Below are 27575 nucleotides of genomic sequence, written 5' to 3'. Positions count from 1 at the left end.
TCAGTCATACAGATATTAAAAAGCTTAACCGGAGATAGTTTTCAAGTAAATTAGAGAAAACAAAATCTCCTGATTAGCAAATTAAGTGGCACATTAGCCTGGGAGTTAATTAAAAGATAGGGCCATAGTCTTTAAGGATACGTCGCTAAGGCAAGAGGAGTGTTTGAACAACTGGTGCTTATTAAAACACACATCTTGCACATAGAGCTACACAAACAGATTGTCACACGGTGCCAGTCCCTGGATTCCACTATGTAAATCTTTGGGATGGGAGAAAGCGAGGAGATGGAGAAGAGAAGTGCCATGCTTCACACCATGCTGGCACGTCAAAGACCTTAAAGCTTCCTACAATCAGGGGCTTAGTTTGGCTGCCACAGCAACCGAGGAGGAAAAACACACAGTTCTTACTGTTCACTACGCGTTAATTCTTCTAATTGCCGAAATTAACGTTTTTAACGTTAGACATAACACATCTCTGGACTGGCGACAAATCTCAGCCACAGATGCTTAACCCCAGAAGTATCTTGTTTGGCATGAAGGTTTAGCTTGTGCATAAACAAGGCTGTGGGATGCTGTGACACAATCATTCAGAAGAACATTCAGCGAAAGGGGAATGTTACACCTTCAGAATGAAACAAGACATATAAAAACTCCCTGAGCAAAAGTCAGGAGTTGAGGCAGAGAGACCCCCAAGAGTTAACAGTAAGGTACACTAAAACATCCCAATTCAGTGGGTGTTAGTGTGTGTGCGCGCGCGTGTGTGTGTCTCTCAGACTGAGCCCTGAGAGTTAGGTACACTAAAACATCACAGTTCACTGCACTGAGTTGCCTCCTCAGTCATGTTCAATCCGGAACAATGCGACAGCTGACAGCTCACGTCAAGGAGCATCACGCTAAAACTGAATTATTTCTGCTACATGTTAATTTATTAACAACCTGCATGCTCTAATGTAGGCACATTTGCATATACATTTTTAACCTGGAAGCCGAATCATGAATATTCTTGCCAGGCAGGCATGAGGAATATTTCTCTTTGTTACGTGCGTTTGAATTTTGAAAGATGGGGTGAGGGAAAAAATAGGAGAAAGACAAATGTGTGTGAATGTCTGCAGGCCACTTCTTTAAGGGTAGATATCAACACTTCATCACCTAGAACATATGAGCTATGGCAATACGATCTGAAAGCTCCTCCGCCCCACAATGCTGTCTCTGCAGCTGCAGCTGTTTGTCGAAAAGAAGCAGGCACATACAGAAACAGGTTTTAAGCTAACTGGTTTGAAGTGTCAAGGTCTTTATACAGTTGAAGTCAGAAATGTACATATACCATATAGCCAAATACATCTAAACTCAGTTTTTCACAATTCCTGACATTTAATCCTAGTAAATATTCCCTATTTTAGGTCAGTTCGGATCACCTCTTTATTTTAAGAAGGTGAAATGTCAGAATAATAGTAATAATAATTTATTTCAGCTTGTATTTCTTTCATCACATTCCCAGTGGGTCAGAAGTTTACATGCACTCAATTAGTATTTGGTAGCATTGCCTTTAACTTGTTTAACTTGGGTCAAACGTTTTGGGTAGCCGTCCACAAGCTTCCCACAATAAGTTGGGTGAATTTTGGCCCATTCCTCCTGACAGAGCTGCTGTAACTGAGTCAGGTATGTAGGCCTGCTTGCTCGCACACGTTTTTTCAGTTGTGCCCACACATTTTCTATAGGATTGAGGTCAGGGCTTTGTGATGGCCACTTCAATACTTTGACTTTGTTGTCCTTAAGCCATTTTGACACAACTTTGGAAGTATGTTTGGGGTCACTGTCCATTTGGAAGACCCATTTGCCACCAAGTATTAACTTAATGACTGATGTCTTGAAATATTGCTTCAATATATCCACACAATTTTTCTTCCTCATTACGCCATCTATCCTGCAGCAAAGCACCCCCACAATATGATGCTGCCACCCCCATGCTTCACGGTTGGGATGGTGTTCTTCGGCTTGCAAGGCGCCCCCTTTCTCCTCCGAACATAAGAATTGTCATTATGGCCAAATAGTTATATTTTTGTTTCATCAGACCAGAGAATATTTGTCTGATATTTGTCCCCATGTGCAGTTGCAAACCGTAGTCTGGCTTTTTTATGACGGTTTTGGGCAGTGGCTTCTTCCTTGGGCGGCAGGGTAGCCTAGTGGTTAGAGCGTTGGACTAGTAACTGAAAGGTTGCAAGTTCAAACCCCCTTGAGCTGACAAGGTACAAATCTGTAATTCTGCCCCTGAACTGGCAGTTAACCCACTGTTCCTAGCCCATCATTGAAAATAAGAATTTGTTCTTAACTGACTTGCCTAGTAAAATAAAGATTAAATTTTAAAAAAAAAATTGCTGAGCGGCCTTTCAGGTTATGTCGATATAAAACTTGTTTTACTGTGGATATAGATACTTTTGTACCGGTTTCCTCCAGCATCTTCACAGCGTCCTCTGCTGTTGTTCTGGGATTGATTTGCACTTTTCGCACCAAAATACGTTCATCTCTAGGAAGACAGAGCGCATCTCCTTCCTGAGCTGTATGACGACTGCGTGGTCCCATGGTGTTTATACTTGCGTACTATTGTTTGTACAGATGAACGTGGTACCTTCAGGCGTTTGGAAATTGCTCGCAAGGATGAACCAGAGTTGTGGAAGTCTACAATTTTTTTCAGAGGTCTTGGCTGATTTTTTGGGATTTCCCATGGTGTAAGGCAAAGAGGCACTGAGTTTGAAGGTAGGCTTTGAAATACATCCACAGGTACACCTCCAATTGCCTCAAATGATGTCAATTAGCCTATCAGAAGCTTCTAAAGCCTTGACATCATTTTCTGGAAATTTCCAAGCTGTTTTAAGGCACAGTCAACTTAGTGTATGTAAACTTCTGACACACTGGAATTGTGATACAGTGAATTATAAGTGAAATAATCTGTCTGTAAACAATTGTTGGCAAAATTACATGCACAAAGTCCTCACCGACTTAAGTGTATGTAAACTTCTGACTTCAACTGTAGCAAACATATAGAAGACTTATCCATTATGTAAATAATTAAAGAACACACCCTAAAGATGAGGTACTGATTAACGGATGATAAAATATACAATTGAAAAAGACGAGATAACAGTGTGAAAGACAACTAATAAATTAAGTATCTTACCGTAGAAACTAGTTAACACCTACAGAGCACTGACAAACAATCAAGTAAGAGGCTGGGTCACAGAGTTCACATGAACATAATTGTAACACAGTACATACTAATGGGGCCATAAAATACTTGATATATTCATCAAGTACGTTGAGACAGAGAGGTCTGTCCCAAGTGTGAAGACAGGTGTTTCAATGCACATACACCTGCAACGTTTCTCACATATTATTATTCCCCTAGGTTACACATGCGCGAAACCTGCAGATTCCTTCTTTATGTTATGGTGCTGACTTCACAATCACAAACAAAGCCCTTGTGTGTAACAGTGACAGGTTGTTAACGAATGGTTGGCAAACAAGGATGTAAACAGAGATGTATTTGTTGACTTTGGATGAGACGATTAAGGGGTTGACAAGGAAACAAACACATCAAGGCGATGCGTCTGAGTTGAGAGTCTCAGGTGTAGATGTGTGCCTACGGTGGGTGGTATCTCTGTTACAGAGAGATTGAAAGACTAGAAATGCATTGTTAAAAGTGTTATATGAAACGACTCAATAGGTATACGGCGATTGATCAATTATTACATCTAAAACCATTGTAGGTATTTATTCATCTCTGTACTGCCTTTCTGAACATTGCTGTGTGTGTGTGTGTGTGTGTGTGTGTGTGTGTGTGTGTGTGTGTGTGTGTGTGTGTGTGTGTGTGTGTGCTTGCCTCTGTATATATGAGACTTCACTTGTCAGTCATGTTAACTCAATGTGAAGAGGGCTGCTCCAAGCGGAAATTTGAGTCCTATAGCAGCACAGGGCTGGTAGTATTAAGACCTTCTATCCATCCGCCCATGTTTTTTTCTGCATGGGAGGAGGTAAACTACGCTCTCTTCACTACCAGCCTGTGTATAGTCACTCTGCTGGGCTTATTTGGGGTGGGGTGGGGGGTAACGCCAGCCTGGTGTGTATCTACACATGCACACACACAAAAGTTCTTATTACACACCATTAGATATGATGTTCCATCTCCTGTCAGGATTCTAAAAGCCTGACAGCATTGTTGCATAGTGATAGTTATAAATGGAAGACGTTCGACAATGAAGAATCTACAGAGTAACATGAATGTTAATTATGCTAATTATTTATACATTCCGTCTATTTATTGTTGAATAAAAATGGGAGCAAAGTAATGATTGATCTGAAAATAGGATACGTAATAAAGCGAAGATTGTATTTTTAAGAACAATCTTGAAAAATAAACCAGTCTGTGTTTAGTTTATTAGGATCCCCTTTAGCTACTGCACATGCAGCAACTACTCTTCCTTGTGTCCACATAAAACATACAAATACATGACAAAGTACAGAACAGTTATAGACAAGATAAAACCTCTTTTATTCAACTTCCACCTAAAATGACATACCCAATCTAACTGCCTGTAGCTCAGGACCTGAAGCAATGATATGCTTATTCTTGATTTCATTTGAAAGGAAACACTTTGATATTTGTGGAAATGTGAAATTAATGTAGGAGAATAACACATTAGATCTGGTAAAAGATAATACAAACAAAAAAACATGTTTTCTATTTTTTGTTGTTGTTCCATCATCTTTGAGATGCAAGAGAAAGGCCATAATATAATATTGGCATTTAGGTACAATTTAGATTTTGTCCACTAGATGGCAGCAGTGTATGTGCAAAGTTCAGACTGATCCAGTGAAGTATTGCAATACTGCACAACGTGTTGTATCAAGTCTGCCCGAATTGGTCAAATGATACATTTTCAAGTACATACAAAAATGATATGGTAATAACAAATTTAAGTTTACACACTCTCAGAGGTCATATATGATTGAAAATTAGCTTCCCTACCGAAAAGACACTAATCTACACACATCTAGATTGCCGGTCGGGGTGGGTGTGGGGCCAGAAACAGCAGGGTTTCAAACTTTAGAACCCAGTTCCTATATTTGAATATAAAAATGGATTTTATCAAACAAAGCTATGCTACATTTTACCTCTGGGATCCTCAAGATGACAAATTAGAGCAAGATTACTGAATGTAAGTACATTGTTTAGCTTCAGAGGTGAATGTATCAAACCAAGTTCCGTGATAAAAGTTGTTGTTCTGCACTCCTCAAACAATTGCATGGTATTTTTTCACTGTAATAGCTACTGTAAATTGGACAAAGCAGTTAAATTGTTATTAATCTAAGCTTTCCGCACATATGACATGTCTATGTCCTGGAAAGTTGGATGTTACTTACAACGTCATTATCGTCACATTAGCAACAACCGTCCTAGTGTAGGGACACTGATCCCGAAGAGGTTTAAATTTAAAATGAAAAATTAAATACGAGCTATATTTTGGAAAAAAATACTCTACACAATATGCATATACTACATGACCAAAGGTATGTGGACACCTGTTCTTTGAACATCTCATTTCAAAATCATGGGCATTAATATGGAGCTGGTGCCCCTTTGCTGCTATACCATCCTCCACTCTTCTGGGAAGGCTTTCCACTAGATAAGGAACATTGCTGCGGGGACTTGCTTCCGTTCAGCCACAAGAGCATTAGTGAGGACGGGCACTGATGTTGGGTGATTAGGCCTGGCTTGCAGTCGGCGTTCCAATTAATCCAAAAGGTGTTCGAAGTCAGGGCTCTGTGTAGGCCAGTCAAGCTCTTCCACACCTCTCTCGATTAACCATTTTTGGATGGACCTCCTTTGTGCACATGGGCATTGTCATGCTGAAACAAGAAAATGGCCTTCCCCAAACTGTTAAAACAAAGTTGGTAGCACAGAATTGTCTAGAATGTCATTGTATGCTGTAGCATTAAAATGTCGCTTCACAGGAACTAAGGAGCCTAGCCCAAACCAAGAAAAACAGCCCCAGACCATTATTCCTCCACAATTCCTTCACAATAACACTTCAAGTTGACCGGGGCAGCTCCAGCAGGGCAGGCATTTGACGAACTGACTTGTTGGAAAGGTGGTATACATGTCACACCCTGACCATAGTTTGCTTTGTATGTTTCTATGTTTTGGTTGGTCAGGGTGTGATCTGAGTGGGCATTCTATGTTGGATGTCTTGTTTGTCTATTTCTATGTCTCGCCTGATATGGTTCTCAATCGGAGGCAGGTGTTAGTCATGGTCTCTGATTGGGAACCATATTTAGATAGCCTGGGTTTCACTGTGTGTTTGTGGGTGATTGTTCCTTTCTCTGTGTCTGCACCAGATAGGACTGTTTAGGTTTTCACATTTTCTTGTTTTGTTAGTTATTTCATGTCTAGTTCCTTTATTAAAGAACATGAATAACCACCATCGCTGCATTTTGGTCCGCTTCTCCTTCACCAGAGGAAATCCCTTACAATACAGTGCCTTCGGAAAGTATTCAGGCCCCTTGACTCTCCACATTGTTTTATGTTACAGCCTTATTCTTAGATTAAATAAATAAAAATCCACCGCAATCTACACACAATACCCCATAATGACAAAGCAAAATCAGAAATACCTTATTGACATAAGTATTCAGACCCTTTGCTATGAGACTCGAAATTGAGCTCAGATGCATCCTGTTTACATTTATCATCCTTGAGATGTTTCTAGAACTTGATTGGAATCCAGCTGTGGTAAATTCAATTGATTGGACATGATTTGGAAAGGTACACACGTTTCTATATAAAATATCCCACAGTTGACAGTGCATTTGAGAGCAAACACCAAGCCATGAGGCGGCACAGATCTGGGGAAGGGTACCCAAACATTTCTTCTGCATTGAAGCTCCCCAAGAACACAGTGGCCTCCATCCATTCTTAAACGGAATAAGATTGGAACCACCAAGACTATTCCTAGAGCTGGCCGCTGGCCAAACTGAGCAATCGGGGGAGAAGGGCCTTGGTCAGGGAGGTGACCAAGAACCCGATGGTCACTCTGACAGAGCTCACAAGTTCCTCTGTGGAGATGGGAGAACCATCCAGAAGGACAACCATCTCTGTAGCACTCCACAAATCAGGCCTTTATGGTAGTGGCCAGACGGAAGCCACTCCTCAGTAAAAAGGCACATGACAGCCAGCTTGGAGTTTACCAAAGGTTATTTATTTACAAGTTTGCAAAAAAGTTCAGAAGTACAGCTTCTTCAACATGTTCAATGGTAACTCTTTACGTACAACCCCAGTTAAGGTTTAGGTCTAAGAGAATGTTTTGAACCAAATACAATGCTTTATGTTTCAGAACAGTTTATTCTTAATTACCCATTCTGACACTGACTGTAACTCCTTGCTAAGAGTCTCAATGACTTCACTGGCTGTAGGTGCTGATGTGTAGAGTGTGCAATCAGCACATTAATTAATAGCCCAGGTGTTTATTTCCTTAAATCACTGAACACAACAGGCATTTAGAGCCAGGCTTCTATTTCCTTAATGCACAAAGCTTTGGCTCATTTGCATAGTTCATTGTTTAATTCCAACATTAAAATTTATTTAACCAGGTAAATTGGACTGAGAACACATTCGCATTCACTGCAACGACCTGGTGAATAGTTACAGCGTGGGGGGGGGGGGATTATTGAGCCAATTGGAAGCTTATGTGGCCATTATGGTACAAGGTCCAAATTGGGAACTAAGCAAGCACACTGGGGGTAACAACCCCTACACTTACGTTAAGCGCCATGAGACACCCGCTTAACATTCCATCCGAAAGATTACACCTTACACAGGACAATGTCCCTAATCACATTGTCCCTAATCACATTGTCAATAATAATAATATCCCAATACCCCAGGACAGAGTGCCTCCTACTGGCCTGCCAACTCCACTTCCGGCAGCATCTGGTCTCCCATCCAGGTACCGACCAGGACCAACCCTGCTTAGCTTCAAAGGGAAGCCAGCAGTGGGATGTAGGGTGGTATGCTGCTGACCTGACGACTGACTGTGCATTTAACAGTTCTTACTTTCGCCACTAGAGGGTGATCAGACGATTTCTAGGGGACTGTAAGTAGTTGACTTTTTATGCTTGCCAATTAGCTGGCAGTTCTCAGCTGTTAGCAGCCAATAACTAGCAGTTTCTCACTGGTGATAAAAACAGATTTTTGCTGTCATTACTGAATTATTTAATGTAACAAATCTAACAAACCTCAACCAATTCATGGTAACATCATAAACAATTCATTTAAACCCAGCGTTTATTTGAAACAGGCATTTATTAGCTTAAATGTGGGCCAATACCGGGCTATTAGAAAGGGACAGGTGGCTATTTGAGACTGCGCTTAATTTATGTTTTACATTAGTAATTTGTAAAAATAGAGAAGAGTAACGGCCCAAGGCAACTGCCCTGAGGGATACCTCACTGTACATATCTGATATTATTGTTTGCATTAGTTAGTTACATACCTTTGACAAGCATGGCAGCATTACCTGGTTGTAAATACCCTGAGTATAATGAAGCAAGCACTCAGCATTCCAAACAAACTGTCAATCCTAACGAGATGACTGGAGGCCATGGAGCCGTTCATTTAAGTGATGTTAAGATCAAACAATCAAACCAGCGACCCGGGGAGAAAATACAACACATCCACATCAGTAAATGACGGGTAACAATGGTGACATCTAATTTATAGTTCAAGGACCGTGCACAAGCAAACAAACAGGCATTTCTGTTCCACACGTCCTTCTCAATTTGCCTCTCCCACGGTCCATTGCCTTTGGAAGGAAAAAAAAAGTTGAAAGTGCACAACTTTAGTCTGATGTCTCACTTGCAGTGCAGAGGCCTGAGCCCGCAGCCCACCAGTCTTAAACTACCCCCCCCCCCACCCAAACAAAGGAAACAAGCTGACAGGCCTTGACACAAATGGTCCATTTACATGCACGCTTACTTACAGATACAACCCAGAGGGTGGGGTGGGGGGCTAGAAGGCTGTAACGGGTGGGGGTGCACTTTGTGCAATCGAGCGGAAATGATTTGAAAACATCTCAATGTGTCTACCCTATTTCCTTCCATCCCTCCTTGCCTTCTTTCTTTCCTTCATTTCTTCCTTTCATTCTCTCAGGCAGGTGTTGTCAGTCCCCACTTCATAGAGTCAAGTGGCAGAAACTTGGAACCTCTGCGCCCCATTCATCTGGCAGGTTTTGGGCTCAGCTCGTGATCTTTATAAGCGCCTGGCTCTTGCTTTCTTTACATGTTGTCAGCAGCGCCTCCAGGTAACAGAGAGATTAAGCACAGTGAGATGCCCTCGTACATCAGCAAAGCTTTAGTGAAGGGGGTCTTTAAATATTTAGGGTATGAGTAGAATGACACGTTGCTGCGCAAAATTTAAAAAAATAATACAAATCTAACCATTTACATTTAATTCCTGGATGTCTGTTTTGTAGGTAACTATGATTTAGAAAAACTGCACATTTTTTATTTTTGTACAAGATAATACATTTGTTTGTATGACAGTGATATCCTATGTGAGGTGATGGAGGAATATTTCATGTTAAATATAAAAGTGTTCATACATCATTAAATGCACATACATCAAATCAGCATGTTAAAAATACATCTATAAAGGCTCAGATATCTAGACATTTCTATAAATAATCATCCATCAAAATTATTAAAAAAAAATAAAAATCGTCAAACTTTCTCTCAAAAATCCCTTTTATGTGACTTCCACTATCTTTTCATCTTAATTCATCAATATAATTTTCATGTGTGCAGACTCTAGCCACATTCTCAAGCATTTTCAAAACAAGCAAATAAACATCACGTGATTTCACCACCATTCTGGCCCTGTGTCAGAGTCAATTAACTTCTCCAGGTAATGACCCTATTTGCATAGTAAACCGGGCCCGCCTGTGTGAACCCTAATGGGGCCACTACCTGAGGAGATTAATTGAGAGTGACATGAATTGAACTCCGTTCTTTTTTCCGCCCCTCTTTCTTGCTTACCCCCTCCGAAAAGATCTGTCTCATTTTATTTTCTACCGCGCTACAAGCCTAAATAGCAGGAGTCCTTCAAACTTTGACACGGGGCTCTGAGAAGAAAGGATGTTGCTTGCATTATGCATCATTACATGTGATGTTCGGAGCAGGTGCAACACCGGGCTTGCATGGTGTTCCTAGCCATGGCAGAGAATAAAATAAATACCCCAGCTTCATAAGTGAAATGGTACATGAGATGTGCCTTATTACCAAACATGCTGCGTCTCTGTTCTAATTACCAGGTAAAGAGGTTTAAATTTGCACAGGCTAAAAAGGACAGCAGTACAAAAGCACACAAAAACAGACAAATCCCACTGTAATGCTAAACATAAGAGTACTATAGCTGGAGCCATTTGGAAGACGGTCCTCTCCGGCAAATTGCCATGTAATGCACCCATCCTCGTTTCCTATCAAATGACTTGTACTCGATATAATTACCGGTGTGGTTAATCTTATCAACATGTGAATGAAGTCCACCTCTAATGTGAAACTGAGGCAACTAAAAACACCATTAAAACCCCGTCCCTTTAAACCCCCATCCCTTTATGCAATAAAAGGGGACAGATTAAATTTGTTCTCATGGCTAAGGGCAGCAGACATTCATTTTCTAAGTGACAATTCCATCCCACCCAGAAAGGAGAGGAAGGAAGTGAGAGAGAAAGAGCGTGCGCACGAGAGAGCGAGGAAGAGAAAGAGGGGTGGCAAGGCACTCTGACTTATTTAATATTGTAAGAGCGATGACCCCAGGTCCAAGAAGCGCCAACTTTTAAGACTGAAAACAGAAACAATGGATTCGTCTTAATTGTGACATTACAGGCACTCGCACATCCAGGAACAGAGGGGGACTGATTAAAAGGACGGGAAAGGTGGGTGACTTTGTGAAAAGGTCATCGCACACTTATACACCTGGGGTTTTCACATATTTTCCTCTCAAAAAAAAGAGAAGGAGAAAAAAAAGGACGAACTCCTATGTGATAAAAAGAGTAAGGAAAGGCGTTTCGGGTGCTGGGGATGATATTTTACAATGCATTAGTGAAATAAGATGGTAATTTCGTGGGCAGTGTGTATCCGGGCAGAAAATTACAAAAGGGAATGATCCTCCCTGTCTCTGTTAGCTTTCAGCGAGTTCGCCTGCCATCACACAATTGCCAGGTGGGCTAGGCGCGGGGGTTAATTGAGAGGTTAACAGGAGGTTGTGTCAGTCAAAGGTCAGTGCTGTGCTCTACCCGGCAGGGGGCCCCGTGGTCTCCATGGTCCCTGCTAACCTCGCCGAGTGTTGGTGGCCGTGTTTCCGTGTTCCTCCGCTGCGTCTATGTGAGAGGCTTTCTAATAGAGAGTAGAGCAGAGGGGAGCCACACTGAGCCGTACTACAGACTACCTATTGTCTCAGTGATGAATAGTGGGAAAGATGAAAAAGGACACGAGTGCAACAGAGTATCATAGGGTCTCTGGTCAGTGCCGTAGTCATACTACTGACCTCCCACATGACACACCGGTGTCATTTGATGTTATAGTTGGATTAAAAAAATATATACTATAATACTATAAATTGCATAATATTGTAACTAACTGCCAATTCATAAGTATTTTGGAAAGCAGACAGTATAATTACAGAGCACCAACTAATAGAGTTGGTCAAAGTAGAAAGCACACAGACCTGACTTGGAGACCACCACACATTGACTGCTGCCAACCAATAAAGGATGTACAGTACATATGACATACAGTGCATTCGAAAGTATTCAGACCCCTTGACTTTTTCCACATTGTTACAATTTAATCAATTTTTAGAATAACGCTGTATTTTTTCCTTAATCTACACACAATACTGACAACAAAAACAAACAAAAAAACTTTTGCTTTAAGGACAAAATTTTAAATCATATTTGCATAAGTATTCAGACCCTTTACTCAGTACTTTGTTGAAGCACATTTGGCAGCGATTACAGCCTCGAGACTTCTTGGGTATGACGCTACAACCTTGGTACACCTGTATTTTGGGATTTTCCCATTCTTCTCTGCAGATCCTCTCAAGCTCTGTCAGGTTGGATGGGTAGCGTCTAACCATCGCCATAGCATGATGATGCTACCACCATGCTTCACAGTAGGGATGGTGCCAGGTTCCCCCCAGATGTGATGCTTGGCATTCAGGCCAAAGAGTTCAATCTTAGTTTCATCAAACCAGAGAACCTTGTTTCTCATGGTCCGAGAGTATTTTAGGTGCCTTTTGGCAAACTCCATGTAGGCTGTCATGTGTCTTTTATTGAGGCTTCCTTCCGGCTACTATACCATGATTACCTAACTGGTGGAGTGTTGCAGATATGGTTGTTCTTCTGGAAGATTCACCCATCTGCACAGAGGAACTCTGGAGCTCTGTCAGTGACCATCGGGATCTTGGTCACCTCACTGACCAAGGGCCTTCTCCCCCGATTGCTCAGTTTGGCCAGGCGGTCAGCTCTAGAAAGAGTCTTGGTGGTTCCAAACTTCTTCTATTTAATAATGGAGGCCAACATAGACTTGGGGACCTTCAATGCTGCAGACATTTTTTGGTACGCTTCCCCAGATCTGTGCCTCGACACAATCCTGTCTCAGAGCTCTACGGACAATCCCTTCGACCTTGTGGCTTGGTTTTTGCTCTGATATGCACTGTCAACTGTGGGACCGTATATAGACCGGTGTGTGCCCTTCCAAATCATGTCCAACCAATTGAATTGACCATTGGTGTTGTAGAAATATCAAGGATGATAAATGAAAACAGGATGCACCTGAGCTCAATTGAGTCTTATAATAGATAACGTATCGTTTAAAAAAAAAAAAAAAGTTATATTTGTAAAAAAAAAAAAACAATGTTTTTGCTTTGTCTTATTGTGTGTAGATTGATGAGGAAAAACATATTATCCATTTTAGAATAAGGCTGTAATGTAACAAAAAGTGAAAAAAAGTGAAGGTGTCTGAATACCTTCCAAAATGTACTGTACTTTAGCCATGTGTTCACCCTGTTAATCTCATGCCAATGCTAGGTACGGCATGACAAGAGTGACAAAACAGTTGGCTAAAGTGCCAACAGATCTGCTTCCATGCCAGGAAAGTTTTACACAATGGCTCATAGCAACTCTGAAGACAAGTAATAAAAGTACATTTACAACATTCATACTTATTTTTTAACTGTTTTATTATTTCAGACATGATTCTGAATTCATGTATAACAGCCTACAAAGTGTGTTGTATGCTAAATGCAGTGAAAAGAGGTCTTGTAGAAGATAGAAACGGTGAAGACGGTACAGTATATCACATACACATCAACTCATGGACAGAATATAAAAACATATTAGTTTGAAAAAAAAAAGATAAATACATGTAAATACTATGTCTTCACATTATCTATAGTGTTGTTCCTGTTATTAGGCCTGCATATCCAGAGAAAGACTGTGGTTAGTTTGTCATACGAACGTTAAGAGGTCTGTGGCTTCGTTTCATACAGAGTGCGACGGAACGCGATCGGCTACGGAGGTGTCCTTCCGACTCCTTTCACCATAATAACAATCCACCATTAGAGAAGCCTAAGATTTGACAGCACATTATCTTTTGATGGTGTGAAGAGGAGGAACATTACCATTTAGAATAGCTACACACTAATGAGTCCCCGTGTTAAGTATCACTAAAACAAGATCAAAGCAAATCTTTTCTTCGAGGCCGAGGGAAATGATTCACCACAAACTCAACTTGATACACAGAATTAAGAAGAGGAAAAAAATCTGCTGGGGGAAAAGAAATATTGCAATGTTGCGCACTAGTTTAGGATTCTCTTCTCCTCCGACTGACAGTCAAGAATATTTCCTTATTGTGTTGCGAGTCATTCACTTGTAATCCAAAAGCCGCTTATGGCAAACAGGGTCAGCCATGTCATAATTCCTTATCACTTTCTGTTTCTAAAGAGTGCAGTTGAAGTGGTAATACTGGAGGCAGTATCCCAAATACATGCCAAAATAACATCACAGAAGTAACCGTTGTACCGTACAGTATGTAATCAGTGGAGTGTAAGACGGAGCAAATGATTGGTCGTTGTCAATGTAAAAACATTGTTTCCTACAATATGAAAATGTTGTGCAATTCATCAGTCGGACAAATTTCTTAGCCCTTGTATATTCCAGGTAGCCAGTATTTCCAATGTATATCCAGTATATTCCCGTCTTGAAAGATCGACAGGTGAAAACCATGGTGAGAGTCTTCAGGATAGACTAAAACCATTATTTCCAGTGATATGGCTTTAACATTGCGTAAGGGCACACGCTACAGCATAACTCAAATGTTAATTAAATCATTAGTTATATCAGGCCAACAATCAGGAACAATCTGACAAGATTAATACTACTCATATCTGGAGTGAGCTGCTGACAGTAGGCCTAAATCAAAATCTCCTCTGATCTAATAACAGCAATGGCAGCATACTCCAAAGCCTGACAACCCAGATGTCCTTTAACTCAATGTTAACCCTGCCTGTGATCCATCACTCCTTCTCGAAGAGATTTGTTGACACAGGAGGTAAATATTTTGCTATTAGACTACATAGCATAAATGGTATCGTAACATCTGTCAAAAGACACTGGGATGGGACAACTAACAAGCGATGGAGATTTTAGTTCTAGGTTTCTGAGATTAGCATTGGTTATACGTAATGGAGCTTCATTTGCACAGTTAAGTAAGTAACTCAAGCACACTTGAACCCGAAAGACAACTAAAATGTGTCCTACAAAGCATGTACATTTACATCATTTAAAGGGCACAGAACAAAAAGTGATTAAATACATTGTTAACAGAAAAGGTATACATTAATCTACCGGATTTAGTGCTGATCTTCAAACTTTCTTTGCATGAAGCTTTTTAATACGTATAGGTTTTGCAAACTACAGTAGATATGGACTAGAACTACGGCTGTTCTGATCGGTTGATGCATATTGTTCATGAATGTGTGTCATGAAGGTGTATTAATATGAGTAAGAAAAACACATCCCAGAAACATCAACATTATTACAGTGTCATACAGTACTGACTAAACACTAGAGGTCGACCGATTAATCGGAATGGCCGATTAATTGGGGCCGATTTCAAGTTTTCATAACAATCGGAAATCTGTATTTTTGGACAAAAGATTTTGCCGATTTATTAGTATTTTTTACACCTTTATTTAACTAGGCAAGTCAGTTAAGAACACATTCTTATTTTCAATGACGGCCGAGGAACAGTGGGTTAACTGCCTTGTTCAGGGGCAGAAAGACAGATTTTTACCTTGTCAGCTCAGGGATTCAATCTTGCAACCTTACAGTTAACTAGTCCAACGACTGCCTCATGAGGAGCCTGGCCTGTTATGCGAATGCAGTAGGAAGCCAAGGTAAGTTGCTAGCTAACATTAAACTTATCTTATAAGAAACAATCAATCATAATCACTAGTTATAACTACACATGGTTGATGATATTACTAGTTTATCTAGCGTGTCCTGCGTTGCATATAATCGATGCGGTGCGCATTCGCGAAAAAGGACTGTCATTGCTCCAACGTGTACCTAACCATAAACATCAATGCCTTTCTTAAAATCAATACACAGAAGTATATATTTTTAAACCTGCATATTTAGCTAAAAGAAATCCAGGTTAGCAGGCAATATTAACCAGGTGAAATTGTGTCACTTAGGGTATATGCAACAGTTTGGGCCGCCTGGTTCATTGCAAACTAATTTGCCAGAATCTTACGTAATTATGACATAACATTGAAGGTTGTGCAATGTAACAGCAATATTTAGACTTAGGGATGCCACCCGTTTGATAAAATACAGAACGGTTCCGTATTTCACTGAAAGAATAAACGTTTTGTTTTCGAAATAGTTTCCAGATTCGACCATATTAATGACCTAAGGCTCGTATTTCTGTGTGTTATTATGTTATAATTAAGTCTATGATTTGATAGAGCAGTCTGACTGAGCGGTGGTAGACACCAGCAGGCTCGTAAGCATTCATTCAAACAGCACTTTGGTGCGTTTTGCCAGCAGCTCTTTACTGTGCTTCAAGCACTGTGCTGTTTATGACTTCAAGCCTATCAACTCCTGAGATTAGGCTGGTGTAACCGATGTGAAATGGCTAGCTAGTTAGTGGGGTGTGCGCAAATAGCGTATCAAACGTCACTCGCTCTGAGACTTGGAGTAGTTGTTCCCCTTGCCCTGCATGGGTAACACTGCTTCGAGGATGGCTGTTGTCGATGTGTTCCTGGTTCGAGCCCAGGTAGGAGCGAGGAGAGGGAGGGAAGCTATACTGTTACACTGGCAATACTAAAGTGCCTATAAAAATATCCATTAGTCAAAGGTATATGAAATACAAATCGTATAGAGAGAAATAGTCCTATAACTCCTATGATAACTACAACCTAAAACTTAACTGAGAATATTGAAGACTCATGTTAAAAGGAACCACCAGCTTTCCTATGTTCTCATGTTCTGAGCAAGGAACTTAAACGTTAGCTTTCTTACATGGCACATATTGCACTTTTACTTTCTTCTCCAACACTTTGTTTTTGCATTATTTAAACCAAATTGAACATGTTTCATTTATTTGAGGCTAAATTGATTATATTGATGTATTATATTAAGTTAAAATAAGTGTTCATTCAGTATTGTTGTAATTGTCATTATTACAAATAAATAAAAATTGGCCGATTAATAGGTATCGGCTTTTTTTGGTCCTCCAATAACCGGAATCGGTATTGAAAAATCATAATCGGTCAACCTCTACTAAACACACTAAAAGCTGCTAAATATCAAAGTAAAATATATATTCCTTTGATTTTGCGTCAGGAATTGACAGTTTGGTCGAGAAAAAGAAGAACACTTTTAAAGGCAAATATGTCAGCCGGATAGGATTCCTGAAATGATAGAGATCTTCCTATCCAATAAGGCATCTAAAGTAATACTGTTTAAATAGCTGATTAACATATTTGTCAACAGTAAACACACTTTGGTTAATTAAAACAACATGTTTATACTTGTGGTATGTAACAAAAGCATTTCTAAACTATTTTTGGCCCCTGCTTGGCCATGTTGGCAGAGAGGCCCAGTGTAGATGAACAGATCTCTCTGTGTAGGCTTATATCGAAGGCACGCACTTGTACACACGCACATATGCTAACTCACACACCCCCCCCCATTAACCAACACACACTTTCCCTCTCTCCCTCCCTCTGCTGGAGTGTACAGTACAGGTAACAGTAGAACTACGGCCATCATTCCCAATCCCATCATGGCCCTTCCTATGTGGGGAAGCAGATGCCGCAGCACTCCATGCAGATCTCCAGGCAGTCGGAGGACTCGCAGCAGGCGTCCATGATACCACAGTCCATGTCGTCGCAGGGGCAGTTGCAGTCGTCTCCCATGTCCTCAGCGCAGCAGCAGCAGCAGACCTCCGAGGTGCAGGTGCCACAGCTAGCCTGGGCCACCACCATGTTGCACAGGGTCAGGAACTCACAGAACAGACAGGCCAGGATGCAGTGGACACAGCAGTCTGGGTCCAACACACACCATGTCCATAGAGACGGGTGGAGGATGATGAAATAGGATGAAGGATGCATGAAATAAAAAAAACACAGAAAACATGATCAAATACAAAGAAAACAAAACAGAAAACAAGAACTAAAGCCTATTAAAAGCCAGTGGGAAAAATGTGATTAAAACCCCTGCCTGGAACAGAGCGAGTTAATCCCTGGGTCTTTTGTAATCAGAAGCCTTGAGCAGGGCCCAGGCAGTTATACAGTCACAAATCAGACTGGCCAATTACACAGACACATACAGTATGATAATGTCCTAACAGTAAATAGGGCAAGATAACAGACTATCACTATTAACTGACAAAATAATTTGCAAAACAGACAAAACCACAGAATGAAATGGAACAACGGTAGAATAGTCAATAGTAGAATATTGTCTCTATGGATGAAACTGTGTCCATGACTAGGTGTGTGTATTGTGTGGGCGTGAACCTGTGTGTGTGTGTGTGTGTGTGTGTGTGTGTGTGTGTGTGTGTGTGTGTGTGTGTGTGTGTGTGTGTATGTGGGCGTGAACGTGTGTGTGTGTGTATGTGGGCGTGAACGTGTGTGCGCGCACGTGCATTCAGGTGCATAAGAGAGAGTGTAAACTGAGTAGAAGGTGCAGACTAAGCAGGGAGGAGGAAGGAGGGCCAACTGGAATCAGGGAAAATTCCAAAAGGGACTGAATTCCACTTTTGAGTTTTGATTAGCAGCTTTCTAAATAATTGGGGCATTATCATGCAAATGCAGACATGATTACGTAAAGCTGATTAGCAAAGTCCGAATTCTTCTCCCTGGCAAATTGTTGTGCCAATGCTGCCGTTTTCCTCATCACTGATTAACATTCAACCTCTTCTTCGACCTTTTACGTGGCTGGGGAGCACGACGCCAAATCACTGTTGTCTTCCAATGGATGGAAAGCCCTCTCTGCTTCACCAATGAGACAGCTGTCGTTTTATTTTATGTCATTTATTATTCCGTTTTTTGTTCAGAATGTAAGTGATCTCATGCACTAACGGCCGTTACATGAAAATCAGGTGGTACACAGTAAAAACAAAACAAAAATAGACGGACAACATATTTAGACAAAACAATAAGTAAAGAACATGTAGAATTAAAAAAAAAATCCAAGCACATGCAAGCATTTTAAACAATGTTAGTTAAAATGAATAAACAGCTTTGTACTAAGTCCTGTGTACTACGTCACAGATCTCCTCTGTCGGGCTGTTTTCTATACCATGCAAGGAGCTGAGAAGGCTCTCTCAGCCGAGCCAGCCCAGCAGAGCCAGCCCAGCAGAGCCAGCCCAGCAGAGCCAGCCCAGCAGAGCCAGCCCAGCAGAGCCAGCCCAGCAGAGCTTTGGAGCTGCAAGATATGGATATGGATGCAGAAAAATGCCAGTCCAAACAGAGTGCATTTTCAGAACTTTCATCAGACCATCCTCAGCCTGTCAGAAAGACAGGGCTCCTTTCTGACTGGGTTTGAGGAAGAGAACGAAGGAGAAGGAAAAGAGGAGCGGATGGGACGGGCTGAGGAATACTCATGTTTGAGCAATCAAAGTTAGTTTTTTTCCCCCTGTTCCCTCACACAGGCAGGCCGCAAAGCTTGACCAGTGGCGCTGTATCAGATAGAATGCCAACATGGTACGATACAATTGTGTTCCCAAAGATGTTTGAACGCAGCTAAATCATAGGCAAACTATAACGGAGACACTTTCGAAGAAACGCATCATTTGTCAGCATTTGAAACGATGGCATTAAGTTACTGAAAAATCATGAATTCATGGTACTGTGCCTATACATATTGTGCACCGTTTTCTAGAACTGAAAGCGCTTGTGTACTACTGGAGAAAGTGGAATGAGCAGAACTTTGCCAATGTCAAATGATGAAACCTCAAAGCCTCTCAAACCTTGAAAGACGCCTTGCAATAAAGTAAGCTAGTACCAGAACAGTACACGGTTCTGATACAAAATGATCTAAATACTGGCCATCGCGTCAAGCAGTTAGGGCATCTTAGTTAGCTATTCACTTGGATGTATGATTCAACAGCAGCGATTAGTGAAAACCTTACAGGAGGGGGCGAGGAAGGGGGCTGGGTCATGTACACAAGAACGCCAGACATCTCTCCTACCACAAAGAAAAATACGGCGGAAATTGACACCGCCTCAGCGAGAGATCGTTCATGTTTAATGTCAGGCCGCGGCGAAGATGCCCAGATTCTGGAGGGCCAAAAACAGTGGCGAGCGCAGAGGAGGAAATAGTTTGAGACATCTGGAGAAAGAAAAAAACTCCAAAGGCTCACATCAAAAAGAGGAGCAGCATGACATAAAACAAGCTGGAATGGGTGCACACCATCGAGCCAAAACGAAAACATTCAAATGAAGAGAGACTGTTGGATGGAGGGCCAGGATACTGCCTAGCTGCCTGCCAAAAGCACAGGGAGGGAGAGAGGGAGGGTGAGGGAGAGCGATTGAGAGGAGAGGCACACCCCATGCAGTAGCCTTTACAGTGCAAGTCCATAACGCATGAATGAGGGTCAAACTTGTGGCTATGGGGAATATACACACAAACCAAGGTGTGACGACAGAGCAAGCAGACTACAGAGCAAAGGAAGCATTCCAAATCAGTCACCACAAAGCCCTTAAAAAGTATTAAATGGGACTTAAGGAGCTCAAATCATAATTGACAAAAAAAATACAATTTAAACACAAAAAAGGCCCCAACCGACCCCTGACCCCGCCTGACTAAAGGACGAGCGGTAAACAACTCCTCAGTCAGTAAGAAATACAGAATTTATCACAGCTTTATTTCAGTGCTAGAGATCATGTGCCAAGAATGCTCTGTTGTAGAATCCCCTGAGCTAGGTCCTCTTCCAGAGGAGCTGTTTGGTAGCTCATTTCACAGGCAAACAGATTATGGTAATCCATGTAAACATTAAAACACAACAGCTTGCTGTTTTCCGCCGGGAAATAAATACTTGAGTGTGAACATATTGACTTAGAAAACACAAGTCGGGAAAATAAGCAACACAAAAGCTGTAATGAGACAGACTTATTGAAATGTTGCTGCTATTTGAGTTTGCCAATTAAGACGTGGAAGAAAACATGACACCGGTGGAATACATCATTGGAGAATATTTAACTTGTATCATACCTTATATTTATAGGGAACTCTATCACTTGTTAGTCTTAGCCCTACCGCCAATCTGCTGCATATTTCAAATAGCGTAACCTTGGTGAAGACAATCTCAAATTCCCCAATCCATATAAAAAACACACAGTGAGCTCCAAAAGTACTTTGTTTTGGCTCTGTACTCCAGCACTTTGGATTTGAAATTATACAATGACTATGAGGTTAAAGTGCAGACTGTTAAGCTTTAATTTGAGGGTGTCATTCAGGACTACCCATAATCATGGTAGCATCCACATGAATGAAGGTGTGTTTAGAAACATATTCTACTCGTATTTGCAATCAAAGTGACTCCAGAAGGACAACACATTATGTACCATTCATTTCTATTGGGCACAAAATCATCTGAAAACACAACCAAAACAAACAGCAAATGCATCCAACAAGTCTATAAGAGTCACAAGCTTGATGTAATCTTTCTGAGCTATGAATATAGGACCAAATAATACACTGACTAATTTTGTCCCAATACCTTCGGTCTACTAAAATGGGGGGACTATGTACAAGAAGTGCTGTAATTTCTAAACGGGTCACCCGATATGGATGAAAATACACCGAAATTAAAGCTGGTAGTCTGCACTTTTATCTCAGTCATTGTATAATTTCAAATCCAAAGTGCTGGAGCAGAGCTAACATAAAAGAAAATGTGTCACTGTCCCAATACTTTTGGAACTCACTGTATCACACTTCCTATCATCCAATCTTATTTCTACTCCCTCTTCCTCTGTAAGACAAAGTAAAAGACAAAGTGAGAGGAGTCCGAGACGAGGCGATGATAAGCAGGGAGCAGCAGGCAGGTTAGATAATGGATAGCAGATAACAGATAGCAGACAGCTGTTACAAGATAAAAAAAAAAGAGGATGTGTGTGTGTGTGTGTGACTCCCAGACAGACAGAGCCACTGTTAATGAGGAGCCACAGTGGGGCTGGAGACCGGAGGACAGACATGAGCCCATGCAGAGGGAGGAAGGTATGAAAGGAGGGATGACACTTCGCAGGCGACCTGGGCGGCTCAGCCTCATTAGCGGGCCACACCTTCCTGACCATTAGTCATTCAGAACACCAATCACCTTCATTACACTCACCTCCGCACAACACCAGAGAAAATGATGGTTCCACCTGAATTCTAAAATCCATCCTTTCGGTTGTTGTTGAGTAAAATAAAGCCATAGGAAGCAGGCCTTGACCAGATGAAAGTGTACTTTCATCATTAAAATAAGACAACCGACAGAATCTGTCCATTTTTTGACTGTCTATTCTGTCCCCTCCACAAATAGCATTTTAAATGGTGGAAGACCTGCCCTAAAAGGTGTTGATGAAGTGCTAGGGGAAAGTCAAGCCAAGCAGATGAAGGATGTGTGTGTTCATTGTGTGATTATTAGTGTGTGAGTGACTCTAATGACCTTAAGTTGGAGCACAGTACTTACCTCCTGGTGAGAGAGTGTGTTCTATATAAGACAGAGTGTGTGTGTGTGTACAGTCGGCACCCAGCACTTATAACTCACCCTCTGGTAACGTCCCAGGCTTGTGGGATCCGGTGGAGCTTCCTTTACTCTGTCTGCTGCTGTCGCTGTTGACCGACAGGCTGGAACGAAGCTGGCTCTGCATCTTCTGGGAGACGCCGGGCGATGGGTGCTGCTCCACCCCACAGGTACATTGCCGGCGAATTCCATCGCCGTTACTCGGGCCGGTGGAGGATTGGTGGTCATTTTGACTGCCGGCAGAAGCAGTTTCTTCTCCTCCCTCGTCGGGCTCTCCCTGCGCAGAGGTGGTTGGCTGGGGCAGCGGCTGAGGTTGAGCTGGATGGGAAAGGTTTTTTTTTAATGTCACACTCCTCTCTTTTCAGTTAGTGAGGACTTACTGTGCTTTCAGCATGTTTGACAGAATACGTGGCATTTATTCTCTACTACTTATATAGAGAAGGATGTTTAGAAGGTTCAAGGTACTGCGTGTCTGTGTTATGTGCTCATGACAAGTACCAAATAAGTCACTTCATAAGGTTACTTTTTTTGTAACCCTCAAGATTTCTCGTTTTGATCTTTTCATACCATCAGAACAGATATGGGAATCCCGAGGCTAAACCTTCAACAACTGTCCTTTTCTTGTACTATCATCGTGGAGCCTTAACAAATAAAAGAGCACAGAAGAGGATGCAACCTTCACCACAGCCAAATGATCACACAGTACAGTATCCCTGTAGGTGAACAGTGATTGAACAAGCGTTTTCTTGGAGAAGCACCCAGGTGAGTTAAGACGGAGAGAGAGAGAGAGAAAGACTGATCATGCATTCCTGCCTCTGCTACAGTAGAGTAGTGATTTCCCTTCCCCTTTCGCAAAGCTCTGGCTCTTCACACTCTTACAGTCGCTCCACGTGTGACAGGTAGCAGCCAGCCATGAAGAGTCAACCCCCGAACAAATGAACGTCGGGCCATCTGATAAAATAAAGGGAGCGGTGACATTTCCAGGGGAAGAGACTCCTGCACCTCCAGCTCTACAGGGAGCCAGCTCGCTCCTGCATTTTACGTCCCATCTGCATCACAAAGGAGAGACAAGTAGCAGCACGGTGACTTATTGATCTCTGTTGAATTATTCAGCTCTTTAGGGTTTCTCCCCCTTTCTTTTTCACAACCTCTGCATTTTAGGGTGCGAGTGCTGTGCAAGAGGCGGCCCATACAGCAATACAACACTCACAGGGGAACTTTGTTGGCGACAGCCACACGATGTAGTGTTGATTTGCAGAGTGCTACCACTGTACCTGAACTTTTCCAAGTCCAGGTGGATGCACCAAACAGCGACCTGACACTCACTGTACCAGAACTTTTCCAAGTCCAGGTGGATGCACCAAACAGCGACCTGACACTCACTGTACCAGACCTTTTCCAAGTCCAGGTGGATGCACCAAACAGCGATCTGACACTCACTGTACCAGAACTTTTCCAAGTCCAGGTGGATGCACCAAACAGCGACCTGACACTCACTGTACCAGACCTTTTCCAAGTCCAGGTGGATGCACCAAACAGCGACCTGACACTCACTGTACCAGACCTTTTCCAAGTCCAGGTGGATGCACCAAACAGCGATCTGACACTCACTGTACCAGACCTTTTCCAAGTCCAGGTGGATGCACCAAACAGCGACCTGACACTCACTGTACCAGACCTTTTCCAAGTCCAGGTGGATGCACCAAACAGCGATCTGAAAATGCCCATTCTTTCGTTCCTGTCTGCTCACCAACTAGTACAAATTGTTAACAAGAGAAAGGAAAATTGAGCTCGAGCCAAACTTTTTTTTTTTACAACACTCAGCACCCGGGGGGGAGAGACTTCTCTGACAAGATGTAGATGCAAAACAACGCAATTAAAGAGAGACACTGCTTTGTCTCCTCGTACAGTGGTCCGCATGCTGCCTCTATAAACAAATAAGACTTTTGGGATCAGGTTTCAATGCGAATTGAATTAGCACAGAGGAGAATTCGTTATGCTCTGGTTTAAACCCAGGTTGATAGATTTGACAGCTTTTTACGTGACATTGTTAGGAAACTACGGTGGCTAAAAAGGAGATTCAACAATTGCTTTTTGTTTTCTTTCACCATATCCACATGTAACTTGTGTGATATCAATTTTGTTCTTCTATAGTGAACATCAACAATCTATTCTGTGATAAGGCACAGTTTGTAACAGTGGAATTCAGAATCGGCAACAAACACACCATAATATAAAACTAGTACAAAAGTTATCTTAAGTTTGCCACCCAGGTGGCGCAGCGGTCTAAGGCACTGCGTCGCGTCACTACAGCCTCGGGTTCGATCCCAGGCTGTGTCACAGCAGGCCGTGACCGGGAGACCCACGAGGCGGCGCACAATTGGCCCGTCGTGTTCCGGGCTTAGGGGAGGGTTCGGCCGGCCGGGATTTCCTTGTCTCACCATGCTCTGGCAACTCGTTGTGGCGGGCCGGGTGCCTGCAATGACTCCGGTTGTCAGTTGGACGGCGTTTCCGCCGTCACATTGGTGCGGCTGGCTTCCGTGTTCAGCGAGCAGTGTGTCAAGAAGCAGTGCGGCGCATGGCTCTCGACCTTCGCCTCTCCGGAGTCCGTAGGGGAGTTGCAGCAATGAAACAAGACTAACTACCAATTGGATAACACACAATTGGGGACAAAGGGGGGTAAATGTAAAAAGTGATATATAATAAGCTCAATACCTACTGGGTGGGTACAAACACAGTATGTAGGCAGGACGATGTGACGCCACACTCTGGCCTAAAAGACGACACTTGCCTATGAAATAAATTACCCGTAGCAGCTTGTCTCTTTTCTCATACAGAGGTCATGGAGGCATCCACAAACGACCAACCCACAGTCTGTCTATTCCCTGCCTCAGCCAGCATAATTACCTTTCCCTTTGGAGAAAGTCAAGCTTTCAATTTACGAAGTAGAAATAGTTATTAGGAAACCACCAGATTAAAAAGCAGCGGTTTGGGTTTCCGACACACTAGAAAGCCTAGAAAGTGGTTCAAGTAGGAGCCTAGGAAGACATTTCCAGGGACAGGTTCCCAGTGTCACTGGCAGACATTTTTATTTTCACCCAGAGAAGGCAATGGGAGACGAAGATGCATGAACAGGGTAACATTCAGAATCATTGATCACGTTAATGATGATCCTGCCAAAAATGACGACATGATGAACCATGTAACCACACTGATCCAAGCCAGCTTGTAGAACATAGAATATACTGTATCCTTATACGTATATCCTTCTGGTAATAAGAGAGAAATAGAACTAGCAGCAATAGATAGTAACAGTCAAACATCAACTTGGATAACAACTGTATACTCTATAGATCAGGTATACAATATAAATGCCTATGTAATATAAATGCACTACAAAGTCAATATTCCCAGACAAGGAAACATCCCCCATAAAATAATATATATTAAAAAATCCGCCCAGAAGTTTAAATAATCATAAGCGATTAAAATTGAACAGTTGAGTAGTTTACCACAAAAACTTGTTCGGAGCTGGTGGACGTACACAACCTGACAGATCGCATTAAAAAAACATGTTTAGGAGAGGAAGAAAAAAAAAAAAGCACACTTCAAAATTGGACTTCTAACCACCCGATTTCTAACACAACAACTGTTGAGAGTGTACATCTGTAGTTGAATAATACATGGAGTATTCCTCTACACAGGCTGTCAAACATATCAGAGGGAACTGGGGGTGAGTGGTTCTTGACTGTCTAAGCAGCATCCCAATTTGGTCCCTTATATCTGACAGGCTCAAATATCTCGGGAGCATTTTTTTATTTATTAAAAGGCCAGTGTTTGATGGATTCATGAAGAACACACAAATATAATTGCCATTTGTCACCAAGTGTTCAGCAAGTAGTACCCCCACGCCATGGGGACAGCAGCACCGGTGCGCCTAGAGCGCGCTACGGTCTGTGTGCGGGATCGCTCTGTATGTAAAACTGTGTATAAACACCTACGTTTTGTTTTATGTGCCAAAAAAAAATAGGTCCCACAGGAAGAATTCAAAATTGCACCCAAAAGACACGAGTATAGCACCGACCCACCAGGAAGACACAGGAATATGAACATCAACTCAAATGTGCTGTATAAACAATTATACGACTAAGAGGTCAAAACAGGGCAGCTTGGAAATTCTCATTTGCACATTACTACACTGTAAGTCATAGGTAAGGCAGGAGCTGGATTGAAAAACATAGAACGCTGTGCTTCTATGGCTCAATCCTTTTTAATATTAAACGAGAGAGAGAGAGTTCTGTTTGCAGAGACCTGTTAGGATGCCTATCATAAGGAACATACAGTTAGTTATTCAAAATGTCACACGTCAGCAGGCTAAACAGATTCATCCAGCCCCATCTCCTAACAGCTACCCAGATACAGCACACTTGTCAAATGCACTGTGGAATACTCACAGGGGGGGCAAATATGACAAACAAGATGTAAACTAATCCAACAGGAGCATCTCTTTCAAAAACACTGAAAGACACTTAAAATGGTAATTCTTCAAGTAACTTGTTTGTTTATCTTTGTACTCATTACATATGTACATATTATAAACATGTCTCCTACACATGTTCCGGCCTTATACCTGGTTGATCGAAATGCTAATTTGTGAATGTGCCCATGACCTAGCAGCGGTCTCATCGTCCCCTAAACAGCCTGGGGTGGCGTTTCCCCTCCTAACAAACACCCCTGTAATGTCTGGCTGGCTGGGTTGCTCAATCCAAAAAGGGATAGATTTTCTCATTAGAAATTATACGTCTCCCATTCCCATGGTTATAGACGCAAAACCAGGGGAATTATATGTGGAGAAGGAGGGGGGGGGGGGAAATAGCACCATAAATGTTATTACAAAGGCTCTGATTTAAAAAAATTCCTTCGGCATATCAAAGCTCATTTACAGTTTGACCTTCCAACTCTGTGACAAGGACTTTCTTTATTGTGTCAGAAGACAGGTTGTTGGAAGCGACATGCAATGTCAGAGTCATCATGAGTTGTCCTTTCAACTCCTCCAACTCAACACAACCCAGGCTGTGATCATTGCACATGTGAGCATCAGGCGTAAAAAATTGCATTTTAATTGCATTCAAATTGATTCAAATCTAGCGTGAAAATGTTGATGAGTGTTAGGGTGCTGTAGCTTAGAATAGCCTGGATAAGCTAGTCCAACAAGCCTAGTC

The 27575-nt window shown here is 42.0% G+C and overlaps 1 protein-coding gene across 3 annotated transcripts in view; it reads right to left on the bottom strand.

Moving 5' to 3' along the window:
- Positions 1 to 13273: 13273 nt before the first annotated feature.
- Positions 13274 to 27575, bottom strand: part of LOC135514771 (myoD family inhibitor domain-containing protein-like) — a 29069-nt gene continuing 14767 nt past the window's right edge. For all 3 annotated transcript variants that reach the window (XM_064938347.1, XM_064938348.1, XM_064938349.1), the window contains exons 4-5: positions 22378 to 22671; positions 13274 to 17664 (exon numbers count right to left, since the gene is read on the bottom strand). In XM_064938347.1, coding sequence (XP_064794419.1) covers positions 17414 to 17664; positions 22378 to 22671 — 545 coding nt within the window. In that variant the 3' untranslated portion in view covers positions 13274 to 17413. The remainder of the gene's footprint in view (positions 17665 to 22377; positions 22672 to 27575) is intronic.

The sequence above is a fragment of the Oncorhynchus masou genome, chromosome 26 (assembly GCF_036934945.1).
Source record: "Oncorhynchus masou masou isolate Uvic2021 chromosome 26, UVic_Omas_1.1, whole genome shotgun sequence".
Classification (NCBI taxonomy): Eukaryota; Metazoa; Chordata; class Actinopteri; order Salmoniformes; family Salmonidae; genus Oncorhynchus; species Oncorhynchus masou.
Note: the sequence above shows the minus strand (reverse complement) of the source record. Positions and strands in the feature narration are given on the sequence as shown.